This window comes from Phasianus colchicus, chromosome 15 (genome assembly GCF_987193195.1).
Source record: "Phasianus colchicus chromosome 15, bPhaCol1.hap1.1, whole genome shotgun sequence".
Lineage (NCBI taxonomy): Eukaryota > Metazoa > Chordata > Aves > Galliformes > Phasianidae > Phasianus > Phasianus colchicus.
Window position 1 is genome coordinate 15,713,488 of NC_143450.1, and position 19,315 is coordinate 15,732,802.

Below are 19,315 nucleotides of genomic sequence, written 5' to 3' on the forward strand. Positions count from 1 at the left end.
TCCTCTGTAATAGCGAAGCTGTGAAAATGCAACTGTTGGTGTGATGCTCAAGTGAGGCTTCTTCAAGCCAATCTGAGAAAACAGAAATAGAGCCAGTTTCAGGGCTAGCGAAACAAACAGAGGGAAAATTCATCATGCAGAGAGTGTGACACCTTCAGAGTACAGAGTAAATTCCTCAAAGAGAATGACAAAAATCACTGCATGTTTAAAAAAATCTGCTGAGTTTAGAAAACCCACCAGAAATGCTCCTACCTGTACGGCTGTTGGCGGCTGCCTTCAGACTTCAGAGCAGGAGGCTGAGTCCTGGGTAATTGTTCAAGTCCTTTGTTCCTGGTGTGTAAACTGATATTAAGCCCTGCTACGAAAAAGCACAGTTAGCTCTAGAATTACTATCTGCAGGTAGTAGTAGGATGGATTGTAAACAGAGATTAATGGGGATTTGTAGCTTTTATCTAAATCTGCCAGTCATGGGTTTCTTGGTGCACCGCCAATAACCTTTGGGCTGCTGCACGGGAACAGGTTCAAACATACTTAAAGACTGATATTGGCAGATCTTTGAGACTGTGTACATGAGTTTCCTCTTCTGATCTGATCTAACTTAAAATGAAAACAAAAGGAGGGGAGGAGTAATATAGAAACATATGCATTTTATTACATGTAATTGCAATGCTTGCAGATATATATGAAAAAAAAAAACAAATAAAAAACCAACACCAATCACAGAATCACAGAATTGCCAGGGTTGGAAGGGACCTCAAGGATCATGAATCTCCAACCCCCCTGCCACATGCAGGGCCACCAACCTCCTCATTTAATGCTAGACCAGGCTGCCCAGGGCCCCATCCAATCTGGCCTTGAACACCTCCAGGGACGGGGCATCCACAGCCTCTCTGGGCAGCTGTTCCAGCACCTCACCACTCTCTCTGTAAAGAATTTCCCCCGACATCCAACCTAAATCTCCCCTCCCTCAACTTAAAACCATTTCCCCTCGTCCTGCTGTTATCAACCCTTTCAAAGAGTTGATTCCCCTCCTGTTTGTAGGCTCCCTTTAGGTACTGAAAGGCTGCAATGAGGTCACCCTGCTGCCTTCTTTTCTCCAGGCTGAACAAGCCCAGCTCCTTCAGCTTGTCCTCATAGGGGAGGTGCTCCAGTCCCCTGATCATCTTCGTGGCCCTCCTCTGGACCCTCTCCAACAGCTCCCTGTCTTTTTTGTACTGGGGGCTCCACACTTGGATGCAGTACTCCAGATGGGGTAAAACCAAAACCATCAGTTCTGGATTTGTCGGAATTGCACAAAAGTGGCACACACCAGCAGCTTCTTCCTTCATTTTATCATCCAGTTATAAAGCAGGTGCTCTGCACAGAGCTGCTGCATGTGTCTCCAGGTATTTCATCTCATGCATGCGAGGCAGGGAGGGATATATGCCCTCCTTCTCTGACCCTATGACTGAGTTGCTCACGTCATCCAACAGCTCAAAGTGGGGCTTAGCCTTCATCCTGCAGTAGTGTTTCCTGGAGGCAGATCTACAGAAAGATACTCTGTCCTCATCTCAAGCTTATGATAGCAATGGGAATATTCTCCACAATATTTCATGCAGGTTTTGTAACATACTCTTTGTGTACTTTAATCAGCAGTGATATTCAGCATAATTGAAGGGTGCTTGTTGTTGCATATGCCTGCCTTTTTGAACTCTTGAAAGATCACATTGGAGGGAAAAAGCCAACAGTGCCAGGTTTTGGATGAACATTCACAAGAACAGCCTTCCCGCAGTACAGAGTAGATTCATTTGTAGCTGCTCAGACAAATAAGTACTACTTTGTTGCTCTTGGTTTGAAACACTTAACTTTAGGAAGACTCGTACTGGAAACAGCTATTTTACTGCCATTCTCCGTTTAAAACCCAAATACTCAATTTTCATACAATCAAACAATGCAATTCTAATGATTTAAAACTGAACTGAGCAGGCTGAAGTAGCAACTGGCAATCATACTCAAAAAGTAGGTTAGTATGTCATACTTGCTGTGAGGCTTGTGAGCTCCTACAGGACACCAGCTGCTTCACAGGCAGGCAGTGAGAGACACACTGCCTCAGGATCAGAAATTACCCAAGCTCTCTAAATGTTTCCACATTGAATCTGAAATAAAAACAAAAGCAATTGCTTATTTATATAAATAAACATGAATCATTAACAGAAGTAACTCCAGCCGTGTTATAATTCTATCATTTTAAGCTCTGAGCATTTGAAGTATATATGTTCTTCTCTTATTTTTTAATATGTATACTGCCTAGACACGTCTTTCAGCGAAAGCTGATAATAGGAATAAAAGTATCCACTAAACTGCAAACAGGGCACCAGAAATCTATCAATAGAGGAATATGGGCCTGGCAAAGAGCACAGTCAGGACCCTGAGCTTCAGGAGAGCAAAGTTCCAACTGTTTAAAGAATTATTGGGTGAGATACTCTGGGAAACTGTTCTTAGGGACAAAGGAATGGAACAGAGCTGGCAGCTCTCTAAGGGCATCTTTCTGAGAGTATCCATTCCCCAGCATAAGAAATCAAGCGGAGAAAGCAGGAATCCAGCCTGGCTGAACAAGGACCTGCTGGTCACAGTGAGGGATAAGAAGGAAATGTACAGACAGTGGAAGAAGAGATGCATGGCCGGAGAAGAGTGCAGGGCTACCATCTGGATGTACAGAGATGGGAGAGGGAAAGCCAAGGCACAGGTGGAACCAAAAGTCATGAGGAATGTGAAAAATATTAAGAAGGCATTCCTCTGCCAGGAAGAAAAACTATAATAAGGATAAAACCCAGAAAGGGTTTTCACCAATTTCCTCCACCCTCCTCAGATTTTGTCTTTCAGGCCTAGGATTCAGGTGTGCATAAAAAAAACCTTTGCCTTCATCAACTTTATCTTTCCTTTTGATTCATATTTGTGGCAATGTTTTCCAGAGTAATGTTGCTATTAATTCTTTTTTCTGTTCTATACAAATGGAGTAAACCTTGGAAAGTGTTAGATCAGCAGCCACTAAACAACAGCAACAACCACAACAAAAATACGGAACTGACATAGTCTCTGTAATTTAAACTGTTTGTTTGCCCTGCAGAGATTTTTAAGCATATCTTGTTGGGATTTTTTCTTTGTTGGTCCTGGGTTTGGGTGTCTTTTTGAACTTCCAAGAGCTGCTATAGCATCCCTTGGTCACAAGAGGGAAGTCATGTATTATCTACAGAATTCATTTTTTAACAATGAAATTTCTGCAGCCTAATAAAAGGGATGTGTTAGGATACGTACGTGTGTGAGACTTCTAAGTGTGCTTATTAATCTATACATATATTTACATACACACATCTTTCAGTTACCAAATAAGGGAAATCATTCATAGACATAAATAACAATAATCATAGCTTGCAGAACAGCAGCAAATGCCCTTACATTGGCCTAAAAATAACTTTTTTACACTCCTGTGTGCTCACTTTTACAATTTGTCTCAAAGCTAGTATTACCTGCTGCTATCAGGACTCACCTACATCATGCCCCCTGCCAGCAGGGCCTGGCCAGCAGGGAGTCTTTTGCTAGCCAAAATTTGACTCTATTTGAAATTCACCCCAGAATTCATAGCATTAACTGTACATGCATTTACTTTGTTATAATGAACACCACTAGTAAACCTAACATGGCATGGCAGCTTTTTCTTGTAAACCTATCTACTTTATCTTGCTGTGCTGCTAGCGAAGACAGCCCATTGCGAGATAACTGCTGGCAGTTCAGTAGCTAGATTTGGATCTAGATATGTTGATGTTTAATTTGTAGCTTCCAGGGAGATACGTTTCCTTGGAATCAACAGCAAACATCCTGTAAAAGTGAACTGCCATGTCTGGCCCGAGGGTATGCCAGGTCCCTTGCACTGTTTCATTAAACTCTGCCGTCTCCAGCACACATTCCAGTAGCCCTTCAGTTCATGCCAGGTCTGTGAACCAGTGCAAACTCGCTGTCCTGTGCCAACAGGTGCTATGTGACACAGTAATTTATAGTTCATAGAATCATAGGATTGTTTGAGTTGGAAGGGACATTTAAAGGCCATCTAGTCCAACTCCCCTGCAGTGAACAGGAACGCCTACACCTAGATCAGAGAGCTCAGAGCCTCATCCAGCCTGACCTTGAATGTCTCCAGGAACATCCACTACCTCTCTATGCAAGCCATGCCCCATCATAAAAATCTTTTTTCTTATAACCTATCCAAATGTCCCCTCTTTTAGTTTGAAACCATTTCCCCTCATTCTATAACAGCAGACTCTACTAAAGAATCTGTCCCCTTTCTTCTCATAGCCCCCCTTTAGACACTGTGGGCTGCTCTCAGGTCTCCCTGGAGCCTTCTCTTATCCAGACTGAACAGACCCAGCTCACAGACCCTGTCCTCACAGGGGAGGTGTTCCATCCCTTGGATTGTTTTTGTGTCCCTGTTCTGGACATGCTCCAACAGGTCTGTATCTTTCCTATATTCTGCACACAGTACTCTAGGTGAGCTTTCACCAGCACAGAGTAGAAGGCCATGCTTCTTTATGATGCAGCCCAAGGTACAGTTGGCTTTCTGGACTGTGAGGGCACATTGCTGGCTCATGTGCCTTCCACCAGCTTGCCATCCACCAGTACTGCTAAGTCCTTTTCTACGGGGCTATGGTCAATCCTCTCATCCTTCAGCTTGTATTGATAGTGGAGATTGACACAACCCAGGTGCAACACCTCGCGTTTGGTTTTGTTGAAATTCATGAGGTTGGTTCTCCTGGGCCCACTGCTCAAGCCCTGAACATTCCTCCCACCAAATCCATTTATTTCCAATTTAGAGAGAAGGATATTATGGAGGACCATGTCAAAGGCCCTGCTGAAGTCCAGAGAGATGACATCAGTGGCTCTTCCTTTATCCACTGATGCAATTATTCCACCAAAGAAGGCCACTAGGTTGATGAGGAGGACTTGCCATTGCTGAAGGCATGCTGGTTATCTCAAATCACCTTCCTGCCTGCCATGTGCTGTAGCACAGTTTCCAAGAGGATCTATTGCATTATGAAGTTGCATTATGCAGTTGCATCATGCAGTCCTGCTTGATTTGGCTTTTGGATTTATCATGTCTATTTTGCACATTCTCCTTGTTCTCTGACCTTGTGACTTCTTAGATGCATTCAGGTTTTCTGTATGTATAACTACTGTCTTTCAAACACAGTGGGCTGCATCCTGAAGAACATCCCCTCCATACCTGTGTCTGATAGCACCGATACAAATGCAGTGGAGATTGGGCCACACATCAGTGACATGTTGCAATGAATTTGGGGCCTGTGAGAAAAGATCAGGTGCCATAGGGCTGATTCCTAGCTGATTCCTAGAGCTCTATCTTGGATTGTGTTTGGGATCTGGAAGTAGATGTTTGGGGACACGCACAAGTTTCCAGATGCATGGAGCTGATTCTCTTACACTGATTTTTGGACAATTCTATAAAGGCATTGTAGGCAGGAGAAGGTAGCTTTCCTAATCTAAGTTTGGTTACTGAACCACTGATCATGTGATTATCTGTCAGGTTTGATATATGGTTTTGAAACTTGTAAAAGAAAGCTACACATAATTAATCATTATCTATAATCTGCACATCTGAGTTATTAAACAATCCAATTATTAATGTAATTGCACCACACCTGCATATCATCACTGTGTTTGTATGACTTGTTGGGATAAGAAATTTTGCATGGTCTAATTTTGAAAATCTTAAAAGCCTGGGACTGATCAAAGAAAAACTGCCGTAAGAAGGCTAGACCTCAAGCCAGGTGTACAGTTGTGAACATGTCTCATGTTGTTAGGACAGCACGTGGTACAACAGCCTGGATGTAAACACAAACACAGTCAGAAAAGCATTGAGGTAAAGACTTTCGCAAGGCTGTATCTTTTCACTGTCAACATATTTTTGTGATTTGACGCTGCTTCTGGAATTGATTTCTGTCTCAGTACACTTTTAGATAACCTTTACTAATATCTGTGTGGGTTTAATTGTAGCCAAATTACAGGACTGGATGGTCCTTTTTTGGAAAGAGTCTATGGTAGGATAAAGTTGTTATTCTCTGAGTATGGATTTTGGTCACTCTAATGCACATGTATTAATCTGCAGTAAGTGTTCTTCCAAACATTTTCAATAAAGGTTGATCAAGAACTTTGGTAGGGATGACTGCAGATACACATCTATAAAAGCATGAAATAATACCAACACATGGCAATAACTGAATTTCATTTTGTAATGGAGCTAGAAGAGTGCCAACCATAGAACTGTGTGGCAGTGTTTCACTGTTTAAACAATATGAAAAATGTTCTATAAGGACTCATTATGAACTCATTACAGAGCCAACTATTGCATCTTTTTTGGTCAGACAGTACTTCTAAAGAGTGACAGTTATGCCAGGTTTTCTTTCATATATGTTAAGAGGATTAAACATGTTGTTGCAAGTGACATCTTGGTGTTGCTTGAAAAGGTACTTCTAAAGAATTCACTTAAAATTGGGCTTTGTGGGCACAAAAATTGACAACTTGGCAAAGCACAATTTCACATTATGCTTTAACTTACTTAGCTGAGGGCACCTAAGGAAGTGTAGTCCTGTTGTTCTTACACCTCTCTCAGGTGAAGAGTCAGATGGAAAACCAAGAGTTATTTTTTGTTGGTCCATTACATTTGCACAGTCACACAATTGCTGAAGCTATCTGTGTTCAAAAAAATTAGCTCTGGTAGGACATGTCATTCTAATAAAACATTTCTAGTATCAAAAACATGTCAGACCAGTATAGTTCTGTCAGACCTTCGTATAGTTCTGCTTCTTCATTCATTATGTCTTAATTCTTTGTATCAAATAAGTATAAATAAGTACCAGCTAAAGGCTGCAGCCTTGGGGCTGGCAGCAGCGCATTCCTGCAATGCACATGCAGCTCTTGCCCCTGTTTCACCCACACTGCTCCACTTTGCTGGTAGTTTCCTTTCATGTAAGGGGATTTCTCAGTTTACTACTTGGGAAACTCTGGTTCCAAGTTCCCCATAACAAGGTTGTTCCAGTGCCGAAGATCTTTCCTGCTCCTGGACCTCTCTTGGAGACAACTGACAGAGGACAAAATACACAGAAGTCTTTAGAATCTTCTGGTCTCCCAGTCTGTCCCAAGGCTTGCCTGAAAGATAAGCTGGTGGTAAGATCAGTTTCAAACAGCAACACTGAGCAGCAGCTTCCATCTAAGCCAAGAAGTCATCTAGATTTCTCTGAACATTTTCACATCCCATATGAAAGGGCGTCCTATATTGAAATATTCAGAATATGGGATCTATATACACAGCTTTTCTTAACTGCACACAGATAAGTAAGAGGATCGTGGTGAAAGCTGCATAAAATTATGCTTTCCTTGCCCAACTTGTCCTCAATACCAGAAACTGCAAGGAGCAGGGAGGCTGTGCTATAAGGCATTTAATTTTCCCTTTCCTGTTCCCCAAAACTGTTCTGCAGCATTTGCTGCATCTATCAGTCTCTGATGAAAGGAATTATTGGGTCTTCAATGCCAGTTTTCTTAAAATATCGTGAGATTCACCAGAGCTCCTGGTCCTTAGGGGTTTGGGCCTCTGAATAGATGATAACGATCAAATGCATTTTTGCACTTTTCCTCTCTTGCAGACACCACAGTCTTTATTTCTAATCACACTAGAGTAGTGCAACATATATGGCAAAAATACTCTGCATCAACAGGAATGTTTTAGGTCTTCGTGTTTTCCTTTCTCCTGCATTTTACTTAGTAATGTGATGTCAAATGTATATGAGAGCAGCAACATGAGGCTGAGACACTTTTTCTACCATGGAACATTTATATATCTAAATGGCTGATTTATATCCTGCCTGAAGTCGGTGTCATACAGAAAATCTCTCTTCTCTCCCACAGGCTGCTTGCAAAGTCAGAAGTAGGCTGATCATTATCTGCATCTCTTAAGTCATGATTTCCCTCTTCTTTTGTTATTTTATAATTCCAATTTTGTGGGGAGTCAGGGGAAACTCCCCTCACTCCTGGGCTTTTCACTGACCTATTACTCCTGGAAAATAGTTATTCAGTCTGAAAGTTACCAAAAGAAAAGCTGAAGATATGAATGCAATAAATAAATCAAAGACATCTGTTTTCTTGTAAAGCTTCTCAATGATGATTATGATTCTGACATGACTAAGAAGAAATCTCACATATATTTCACTCAGACCTTTTTTAATACTTTCTTGTTTGCTGTCACCTTATTCTACAATGTGGCCTAGTGTTAGTGTTGAATTTTCTCGTGTATTACTACACTACTAGATTCAAGATAGCAGAAATAATTCAGACACATTACTCTTTTGTAAACACCTTTGGTTTTAAGGGCAATATTTGAATCAGGATGAAAATCCGTTGTGTCAATCCAGCCCTTCCACCCCTTTGGGTGCTGAGCCATGCAGATGCTGAGCTATAGTCCATTCTGTGCCCCAAAAGGAAGAAGACATCATTTATCTAGTATCTCTGAGCAGCACTATGAGCACTCAGGGGTACCACAGATGTTTGTGTAAGACAAAAGATTCTGTTTTGAACTGACTCATGGTGTGCAGCTTACAGCCTGGAGCGTGTGTCCATGAAGATGCTGTACTTTGTTGGTAGGGACTATGTTGTTTCCATGAGAGATGCACATGAAATCCTTGGAAATCTTCCATTCTAAATTGGGAAACCAGACCATACAAATACATAAAACTGCTTTTAAATGCTATGTAAACTATTGCAGGAAAGCCCTTGAATGGCAGCCCAGTGCCCCTCCTTCCCATGCTATTACATACACCAGACTTGTTCCTACAGAGGTAAAAGAGGCTTAAAAAATAAAACAAGATCAAGTCCCCCCAAAAGTATCTTCTAAATCTATGATCTCCTATCTGCCATTGGAGACGGCTTATTAGGTCTCTGACACTGCTAGTGTCTTGGACTTGTCCTGCAGAGGATCATGGTGTTCTGTGGAGGGTAGGATTCTGAAGACAGCACAGAAGTTTTGAAACAATCATCCTACTACATGAATGCTTGAATTAAGGCAGAAATTACAGCCATGGCACTGCAGATCTTGTGAAAGAGTTTCTGGCTGATTGCTCTCAGCAACAAAACTCTTCGAAGAAAGTGTTGTGCACTGACTGGTGTCACAGGACTACAGGATTACTCCTTGCAGGAGAATTAAGTAGTTGTTCAAGTGCTTTCAAAACAGATTTTGGCAGTCTTTTTTGTAGTAAGGAATTAGTCTGTACATTGCCAACAGTTAACTCTAATAAGACAGAGATGCCAGAAGGAAAATGTAGTATTTGCAGAGATAAGGCGGGCACCCCCGTTCCTGGATCCTCAGAATTCTAGGGTTTCTGTCTCAGAAATCGTAAAGCAAATTATTCAAAGCCTCCTGGAAACTGATGGTGAGACGCAGAAGCAAGACAAACGCTGATCTACACGTTTGAAAATCAGCGTGCTCTTTGCCATGGGCACCTGGACAGGTTTGAACAGCTAGTTGGATGAAGGCTTAATTCCTAAAATCAGGGTTGATTATAAATTTCCCATTGTAAAACTATTCCACAATGTAATTTACTTTGCAAATTTTGTATATCAAACCTCTGACCCTCCTCACCTCCGCTGTCCCCATGTCACTTCCTCTCTATCAGAGAGTATAGTACAACACAGCCTGCTAGAGAGCTGTTAGAGATCACTGAGATAACAGAAAAAGCTATTTGTTACAGTAATTAAGTACCTCAATTGATCTGTTTTCTTTTGTTTTTATCTGGCAGTTTCGCAACTCTGTCCCAAACCAAATGAGAAAGAGAGAGAGAAGGGGCCTGCAGGCATCTGAACTTTGAGCAGAGCGGAGCTGAGGGGACAGGAGTAGATATTCTGCAGATGCATCTTCCAATAGTTAGGTTTGTTTTTTTACATTCTTTGCTAGAGTTTCCCATTGCCGTATTGCAGAAGTGATTTGACTGGACACTGATCTGCCTTTTTGTCTCAATCCTGTTGAGCTGAGTGGCACATCTGAGCTCACGACACTAGAAAGATCTTCAAAGCCAGCATTATGTCCTGAGAAAGAAACAGTGAGCCACAAGTTTCAAGCATGTGAGTCCATTAAGAATTCATAATTCACCGTAGGTAATCCTCTTGCTTTGTTTGTTAAGACATTCATGAGTTCTTTACTACTTGAATGAAGCAGCTACGGGCAGGAAAGTCTGCAACCTTGCCAGAAAGAAGCTAAGCTGCTTACTCATGGTGCACAGATCATATCAAAAAGTAAAACTGATGCAGAAAGAAAACACAGAACTTCTCTTAACATCAGAAGTCCTCAAACATTTTGGATGCTATGCACTGGTTAGAATGAAATAAAAAGAGGTCATGAAAACATTAACAAGCACAAATGGAAGCCTTGGAGTTCTGCAGCAACGAAGTACTTGAGACAGGAAGGGGAATGGGCACCAGCTCAAGTTCTTCAGAAGCACAAATGTATTTTGCTGTTCTATCTCACATGAACAAAACTGATGGACAGGAGCTTTGCAAAAGCACTGCAATATTCACTGATACAAACTCAGATGTTCAAACCTTTTAACGAGTATGAAACACTTAAAATGAAGACTCCTGAATACCGTTGTTGCTCGCATAAGCAGCTTTATTGATTTTAACAGTTATTTCTACCTTTGAATTTTCAGATGGGCAATAAATACAATAAATAATGTTTCCCTCCCCCCTACTTATTGCAGAGTTCCATTTTATTTAACATTTCTGTAAAACAATTAAACTCTAGATTTATGGATTTCCTGATAAGTTTTCAGGATTTTTTCCAGAAACGTCTTCACAGTTCCCTTGGTCTTGTACTTGCATTCTTTTCCACTTGTCAGACTCTGTGGTAGAAAGAATAACAAAGTTTGGGTTATGAAAGGTTGTACACAAAAAGATGAAGTACTTAGATGAAACAGCAGGGTGCAGAGCTGGGTGAGAGCAGAGCCCTGTGGCTGCTGCACAGCTCTGACAGCATTCACCTTGGTGAGCTCAATGCTCGCTTCTAGGAGCTTGGTGCTGCAGTATCTGCCCTCTCTCACTGAACCACAGTTTTGCTCAGAATGTAAATAAAGGATGTTTCATTGCCTCTGAAAAGGATCCTGTGGATCCAGGAGTCTTTCTGAGCATCGCCTCAAGTGCAAGGATGCCGCAGGTCAGAGCAGTGTTTGGTGCTCAAGCACCCCTGAAGAAATTGCAGCTTCAGTAGAACTAATGCTCCAGAGAAGAAACATTTCCCTGCTTGCCTGTCCCCCCCATGCTGCTTCTGCACATCTATTCCAAACTTCTATATTATCATTATCCAGGGGGAAGTTATTTACTATGAGAGTGGTGAGGTGCTGGAACAGCTGCCCAGAGAGGCTGTGGATGCCCCCTCCATCCCTGGAGGTGTTCAAGGCCAGACTGGATGGGGCCCTGGGCAGCCTGGTGTAGTATTAAATGTGGAGGTTGGCAGCCCTGCCTGCAGCAGAGGGGTTGGAGCTTCATGATCCTTGAGGTTTCTTTCAACCCAAGCCATTGTATGATTCAATGATTATTCAGCATAGAAACATCTTCTGAGATGAGCAGAAAAAGCACTTTAAAGAAAGCTCCTTTCCCATAGTTTTGTGATTAAAGGTCCTAATGCTAACGGGGTTTGGAGAAGGGAAGAGGACACAGTGGCATAGAGACCACCTCCTTGTTTCCCATGTCAATGCTAACAGCTTTCTATCACCTCATGCCAGTTCCAGCTACTACATCTACCTCCTTGCATTAAAAAAAAAAAAAAATTAAAAAAAGTAGTTAAAACATATTTTGACTCAAACAGCTGCAAAATACTTAAGTTATAAAAACCCCTTCTCTTGCAGAAGGTAGACAAAGATACACAGAAAAACAATAAATGTCTTACTTCACAGAGGTTTCTATCCAGTTGAATCTGGAAGGATTGATTAAGCAGAAAAAGTCTGTTGTCCGTAGTCATGTTGTGCTCCATCATGTGGTTGGTTCCTTCCACAAAGCAAGCCAGTTCGTGGCCAGGCTGTTAAATGAAGACTGTATTAGAAAATGAGATAGGAAGTGGCTAGAATGCATTTGGTGCTTATCTACAGCAAGAAGAAATGTGTACTTCTTTATGTAGCAGCACATCGCAAAGAATTGTAGCACGCCCTGTGTATCCGAAAACTGATAGAAGAAATTTGGGTGGCTGTAAAACACGCAATCATCCAGTGTGCAGTGAGGCTTACAGGGGCTGGGAGAGATCTGAGCTGCCACCTGTGCCTGGCGTCCCTGCCCTATAGGTCTGCAAAGTATTTGGGCACCTAATCACAGCACAAGGTCTTTGGGAGATTTCCAAAGCAAGCACCTGTATCTTTGGGTTTGTAAGCCCATGCAGGACTTTGGCCTGATGTTTGCTTCTGACTGCAGCAATGCTGAGAGGACATCTGGCAGCTTCCCCACCACTACCCAGAAAATGCTGTGCTCAGCCACAACCAATACGTTAAATATCATCCCCATTAATGAAAGCAAAAGTATATAAGAGCAAAGTGAGTAATTCAATCCAGTGGTAATCTCACTTAGTAGTGAATGTTTTAGACACCTACAGTAGCTTAAAAACCAGACTTACCTCAGGGATGGGAAGACATGAACAAGGCTGAAAATGAAAAGAGTGAGCATTACAATTTTGCATTGCTAGCATTCAGCGCACAAATACATTTATGTTTAGTTTCATGATATTCTCAAATCCAATGTACTCACAGTGGCAGCTGTCTCCCTACACGACCAACTTTCTTCAGTTTTGTTCTGAAAAAAATAGCAAGAGAGAAATCAGTATTTTTTATCACATACTCTGCAAGCACAAATCTTTGCAGAATGAAGGTGCTCAGCAGCTACTTACAAGCAGACTCTTCGTATTGCGGATAATTTCTCTGACTTGGCAATTATGTGCTTGCACAGAGAGCAGCACACAAGGGAGGAGAATGTATGACAGCATGCTGGCATTCATGTGCAAGTCAGACTGATGGGTGACAGGAGAATAGGAGGCCACTCCTTTTAATGAAGTCTTCACAAAATTCCCATTCTCATATGGAAAAACCCAATTATAAAACTGATACCAGGTGCCCACCTTTTTTTCCCACTAGCTTGGACAGCATTTTAGAAAAGTCAAACGTGGAATTGAGTCACCTACTGTTAGTGACTGTTCTTTAGTACTGTGGAAATTCACTAATGCTCCTCAGAAGTGATAAATTTGAACATAATGATATCACACCCCAACAGGAAACAATGGTTAAAAATCTACGAAAGCATTTTTTTTTTCAGATGTGGCTTTTGCCTCTTGTATTTATGTAAATTGTGGTTCCATGAAAGCAAAGAAACAACAATGTTCCGCATTGCCAAAGTTCCTGAGAAAACAAATGGGCAGCCTGCAAGCTAGCTCTACCCACAGTTCAAAGCAGGGTTGTCCCAAAGGAAGCTGCTAATGCTGCAGGAATTTGTCAACCAGGCAGAGGAACCACCGGAGCTGTGCAGCGATGCCTGCAGAAGCTGTCGTTCCAAATTTCAGCTGCTGCATCCGACAGCCCTTAGCAGGGTCCCACCTATGCACTGATGCGCTGCCTCCTTCCCTCTCCCTTTAAGCAGAAAGGAGTAAATGTGAATGCAGCCCTAGGTGGTAGATTTAAGACTTTCAGACAGTCTTCAAATCCAGCTGACTGACTCCTAGAACTCTCTGCAGCCGCAGAAGTCTTCTTTTTCCAAGAACATATGGCAGCCCTTTGATTTTCTCCTAGATCTGTGGATCTCGTTGTAAAACTTCCCTCCTATTACACCTCCAAGTTCTTCTCCAAAAGCCTCAGCCTTGAGGTGCTCAGTTGGGCTGAAAGATGAGTGCCGCTTTATCTGGAAAATATCCTGGAATGGGCAAGAAAAAAAAAAAAAAAGAAAGAAAGAAAGAATCAAAAAAGTTAGCATCTGCATGCCTCTCCCCAGCCCCGCTGCTCCCTGCCTCGCTTTGATGTTCAACCTTAGGTGATGGAGAGCGGGAAGTATACGTCCCTCTTGGCAGCTCCAGCTTTCAGGAGGCTCTGGGGATCACCTAGAAAAAGTCAACAGCCCTCCCTTGGTGAGGTAAAGCTGGCAGCGCTTTACTTGTTGCACAAAAGTTTACTGCAGGAACAGAGGGTGTGCATGGGGTACTGCAAGGCACCAGGATGTTTGAACAGAGGTAGGTTTTCCTTCAGGCAATGGGCATGCTGCTCTCTGGTTCTTTGGCCAGTGAAACGCCACGGCAAGAAAGAGAACAATTGGTTCAGTGCATAAATCTCCACGCAAAATAAATGCTGCATAACATTTCTGGGACCCTTGGTATCTCAGATGGCTGGAAACACTATTTTTCATCATTTCGAGGGCAGAATTCGCAAGCATCTCTGATTCAGCCAAAGCTGTGCAAGGGATATGGGGATGACCAGGTGGGGTGGTCTCCTAACAGCCAAGCGTTGCTACTGCTTCTTCATTTTAAGAAAAATGTGTTCATTAGGAATCACATTTTTCCTGTAGAGGCTACACTCTAGAAGGATTTTATACAGCTGATACACTTAGCAGGGCCCACTGATGAGGTTCTTTGCCTGAGGACCAGTATTGCAATACAGCTGCCATGCTCTGTAAGCGAAAATCATTGGTGTCATACATGCTATGTAAGATATGTGATTAAGACCTTTCCCTCCATCAGATGTAATTACATTTGTTAAACAGCCAACTGATAAGACAGCTTCTTCCCGGGCCCAGATCCCAGGAGGACAAGGCATGTGTATGCATGTGCTGCTGGGTCAAAATGAGAACTTCAGGGGATGAAAGCAGACAGCTGAGATCCATCTGCTTAATACTGCAGAAACTTAAGGACAAAATCTAGGAATTTCTCCATGCATACTTCACTAAAGCTAATGCACTCTATGAAAACAAACAACAAACTCTACCCTAGCCAAACCCATGACACCTGGAAATTAATATTTGCTGCCATCCCAGCAAAAGGACAAGGTTTGATATATGTAATTCTCTATACATAACTTTCCATTTTTCATTATGCTTTGACATTTTAAAATTCTTCAGCTATGGCAATGAATTTTCACGTATATGCTGTCATTTGCATGTTAAATACAGTCAACACTTTGCTCTTTGTCTTGGTGTCTGATCTCCCCTTGCTCCTATCCTTTAATTTCTCTTTAATAGATACAGAAAAAAAAACATAGAGAGAAAATTCAGACTTTTTTTGCACAATAAATTAAAAAAAAAGAAATAAAGAAAGCAGTAGCTAGAATGCTAACTTCAAATAGCAGTAGCTAGGAAGGTGACTACTGAGCCCACTTCCCTGTGAGGAACCGGAGGAACCACAGACTGTAACCCTCAGAATGGCCCACTGCCAAAAGGGAGAGCCACCACAGTTAAGTCAGACCTTTCCGAAGCTTTTCTTTTTCCCTTTGGATCTTTCTGGCTGCAAAATTCAAACCAAGTGAAGAACAAAGTCAAAGGTGTGTTAGCCCATAAAGACGTCTCCTACATCACCATTGGAAAACTACAGTGGGGAACTTACTGTGGTCAGGCTGTGGAAGGTCAGATATCCACATTTCACATGGGCTCCTTAAGGGGTACTGTGAATAAACAGAGCATGGAGTGGGACACAGGGCTCCCTAACCTGAGGCAGTGCATCAGCTGATGGAGCGTGTGCTATGGCCACAGTTCTCCAGTGACACAACTGTAAGATTTCAGCCTCAATTTAGAAAAAAGTGAGCATACAAAATCCTCCAGAAGATTCCTGTGCTGGCTCCCTCTGGCTCCTTTGGAAATTCTCACCCAACATCCTGTAAGCCTCTTGGTTATGCACAAATACCTTGGGGTATATTCTCTTGTGATGCACCTCTTTTGAAGGTAGGTAGATTGACTGAAAACCCCACACAAATCTCCAATTTTGCACTGGTATTTTAGCTTGGCGTTCATCAACCTTCAGACGTTTTGAGAGAATTCGTAGCCCAGTGTAGTGTTTCCAAGAAACTCTGTGCAGGGGACATGGGGAGGAGTTGGTTTGGTTATTTTTTTTAATATGAATAAAAGATTCCTTGTAAATGAAAAACGCTAAGATAACACATGAGCTTATTTTACATTTGCTGTGCACGCTGATCAACATGTAAGATCTTGCAAAGACCACAAATGAAAAGTTACAATGAACAGTTTTATTTTCCAGAGACAAGCTCTTTTGGAGGTGGTTTTTTCCCCTTTCTTTTTGATAATGACGACATACGCTGTTGGAGAAAACAAAAGCTAAACTGGGGTCATTTCAATTCCCCAGTGAAAGTGCAAACCATGCTTTAGTAATACCAAGACTGCTTATGACAAAAAGATGTAAAAGCCAGATGAAGTCAGGGAATACTTCAAGTGTCAGCTCGAGGGAGGCAGCAACACCTCCTGAGAGCCACACACTCTGCTCTGCCCCAGCAGATGGGCCATGGGATGTCCTCAGGACACACATTAGCTCCTGTGGGCAACAGAACCCCTATTCCTTAATTGACTTGAAACTGTTTAAATTAACTAACCAAAACAACTCATGATGCTCGGGAGCTTTGAGAGTGAGGAGCAAACATGCTGGGGCACACCCATGAAGGATGTTGAGAGCTGTAAACGATCCCTGTCTCATGCAATACTACAGCCACCGGCACTTTCCAGGGCTTTCTAGCAAGGGGAGCCAAGCATCCTGTGCTGCAACAGTATTTACCAAGAGCTGAGGCATCTAAAAGCAGAAAGCCCAAAGAGCAGCATGCCAGCTGTGCTGGGCGTGGTGCTTACTGCAACTGCATCTCACAACCAGCAGCAAGCAGAGGAAAGCAGGAATGGTCAGTAAACATCACCAGATCTCTGTATTTTAAAGTTTCAGCATTCTCACATCAGGACAGAGAAACATGGCAGAGCTCTGATATCGTAATCTCACTCACCCTTCCTTGCACGTTCCACAGCTGGGTTTTGCCTGGAGGAATGCAGAGCACAAGGCTTCACTCCACGCTTGTGCTGGAGCCCTCCACCAGCTCTACCTGCATTGCAGTTTGCTTTCCACACTGGAAGCACTGAAAAACCACCTGCAGACTGCTTGATGGAAAGGCGGCGATCACAACTTAATAAAGAAGTCAGCACAGCTGTTGGGTCACACCTAGTTGCGTGAGTAAGGATAGGCTGGCCCTCTTCCACAGCAGTTGGCAGGATTTTCTACGCTATGGGCAAAATATTTTACATTAAAATGTTTTGAAACAAGGGAGAACAGACCAGTGCAATCCATGAAGATGAGCTGTCCTGGTGCTCTTACAGCAGATGTGGCTGCAGGTGGGTGCCAGCCTCAAAGCACCAGGTGCTGGCAGCAGGACAGCCCCAGCTGCAAGCTTCTTGCTTCTCCAAACCACTCTCTTCATAATCCCAAATTATCTCTTGCTTTCTTTACAACTCAAGTGAGGCTTCATATTCTTTCCAGAGATTTGGTACTTTGCCATTCTGTAGCCTTAGTATTTCAGTTACGCTAAATCAGGATTTCTTGTTTCATTCAGTGCCTTACATCTGTTGTTATGAAAGCTCATACGGGACCTCTGAAGGCTCCTTAGAAGACACTTTCATTCTGCTGTATCTGTATGGCTCTTACGTGTTTGCTTGACTCTGGAGCTGTTGTGGAACACTCAGTTTAGCAAAACTCTTTTGGAAATCACTGTAACTGCTTAAATTTCCTCACTGCATGGTTTAATTCCCTTCGGATGCCACCAAAGGATGGAGACTTTCTATAAAACTTACCTAAGTTGGTAGCAACCATCAGTGTGTTCCTATATGAAGATGTATAGGAAGAAGATGGCTTTAGAGAAAGGAAGCGGTTCGTGGGCAGTCAATATTTAGCAGCTTGAACTTTTTCACACTCATCTCTTTAGATCTCACATTTTTTTTCCTGAATCCACATTTTACATTTCCTTCACAGGCACAAGAAAAGCACTGGCTTTCCTGTCTTCCGCTAATTTGACGGAGTGGGAGAAAAATCTTTACCATACCAACCTCTACTACAAAAGAATACTTTAGCAAAAGCAAAATTTCTACCATCCCCAGGAGCTGTGGGGACACAGAACCAAGGGACACAAGGGGAGGTGGCCCCCTGCTTCCCCCTACCTGAGCCTGGTCTCACCTCACACCCCACGGGGCTTCTCCCAGCACCCATGACTTCCTGCAGCCCAGGGCTGGTGGCCAGAAAAATGGCCAATTTCAACCAATGGAAATTGGTTCCTGTTTGTTCATTAATAAAAAGGACAGTGGGGGTAGGAAAGGGATTGGAGGAGATAAACTATTGTTACCTTTCTTTCCCATTGTTTTAAGTAGCATATGAACTGGGAAAAGCAGCTGAACAGCCTGCACCTTGTAAAGTAATATGTGGTGTTGTAAGAGATGGAACACCACCAGCAACAAGAAAATTAAGCAATTACAGACTCGTTTAAAGCATGACAGGTCTGAGTATTCTTCTGTATTCCAGGCAAGAAAAGCACAGAAATAGATATCCCTGGTTCTCCTCGTCTCCCTTCTCATTTTTTTTTTACCAAGTTCAGCACTTAACTGCTTTTGTGATAGCAATGTGGGGCTCTGGGAGCCTCTGTGCATAAACTGCCAAGCAGTTGGCATGGGACGTGAAACAGCCAAAGGAATCCCTTAGAAATCCTGTTCTCTTTCAGTGAACGATATCAATATTATCTCTCAAAAAGAAAGCATTTGAGGACTGCGTGCATTGGTCTGGCAGCAGCCTGGGGCTGAGCGGCCACGGGAAGAGACTGCAGAGCCCAAACCGGTCCCTGCGTTGGACGAGAATGCCATCAAGTGGCCAAATGCAGTCGCTTACTTCCCACTTCGTATTAAACGTTTCGTGCTTTCCTTTCAACACCAGCTCTTCCTTTCAGCTCCCTACCGCAGAGCTTTGCATGGGTAAATCCTGAGCGCCCCACCGCCTCAACGGTGGTTTTGCTGGAGGAAGGATATCAGGAAAAATCGCCATGCATTGCCAACACGGGACGTGCGCCCAGAGGCACTGAAAGCCTCAAACCTGGGCAGTGTCATACAGGTATGCAGCTCATTGCAAAGCTCATCAGTTTAATTCATTCACAGTCCATTTAACATAATACAGGCAGATAACTGACAGTTTCCTTTGCATTGAAAATACAGTCCCTAAGTGTTATCACTGGAGACATAAGGCATTATG

The 19,315-nt window shown here is 42.7% G+C and overlaps 1 protein-coding gene across 2 annotated transcripts; it reads right to left on the reverse strand.

Annotated features, from left to right (window-relative positions):
- Positions 1-10,685: 10,685 nt before the first annotated feature.
- Positions 10,686-17,743, reverse strand: LOC149915927 (uncharacterized). 2 transcript variants are annotated; one of them, XM_090150832.1, is made up of 7 exons: positions 17,040-17,743; positions 15,647-15,704; positions 12,959-13,971; positions 12,820-12,864; positions 12,689-12,715; positions 11,975-12,103; positions 10,686-10,931 (listed from the first exon to the last, which is right to left on the reverse strand). In XM_090150832.1, exons 3-7 carry the CDS (start codon positions 13,064-13,066, stop codon positions 10,824-10,826), a joined length of 417 nt encoding a protein of 138 aa, XP_090006958.1. In that variant the 5' UTR covers positions 13,067-13,971; positions 15,647-15,704; positions 17,040-17,743; the 3' UTR covers positions 10,686-10,823. The 2 variants fall into 2 exon arrangements, with proteins under 2 accessions (XP_090006958.1, XP_090006959.1); XM_090150833.1 differs by lacking the exon at positions 15,647-15,704.
- Positions 17,744-19,315: the final 1,572 nt, after the last annotated feature.

Coding starts and splice junctions, on each gene's coding strand:
- LOC149915927 (XM_090150833.1), bottom strand. CDS start 13,066: ATGAATGCCAGCATGCTGTCATACATTCTCCTCCCTTGTGTGCTGCTC. Junction 12,716..12,819: donor GTAGGGAGACAGCTGCCACT/GTGAGTACATTG, acceptor TTTCATTTTCAG/CCTTGTTCATGTCTTCCCAT. Junction 12,104..12,688: donor CATGTCTTCCCATCCCTGAG/GTAAGTCTGGTT, acceptor TTCATTTAACAG/CCTGGCCACGAACTGGCTTG.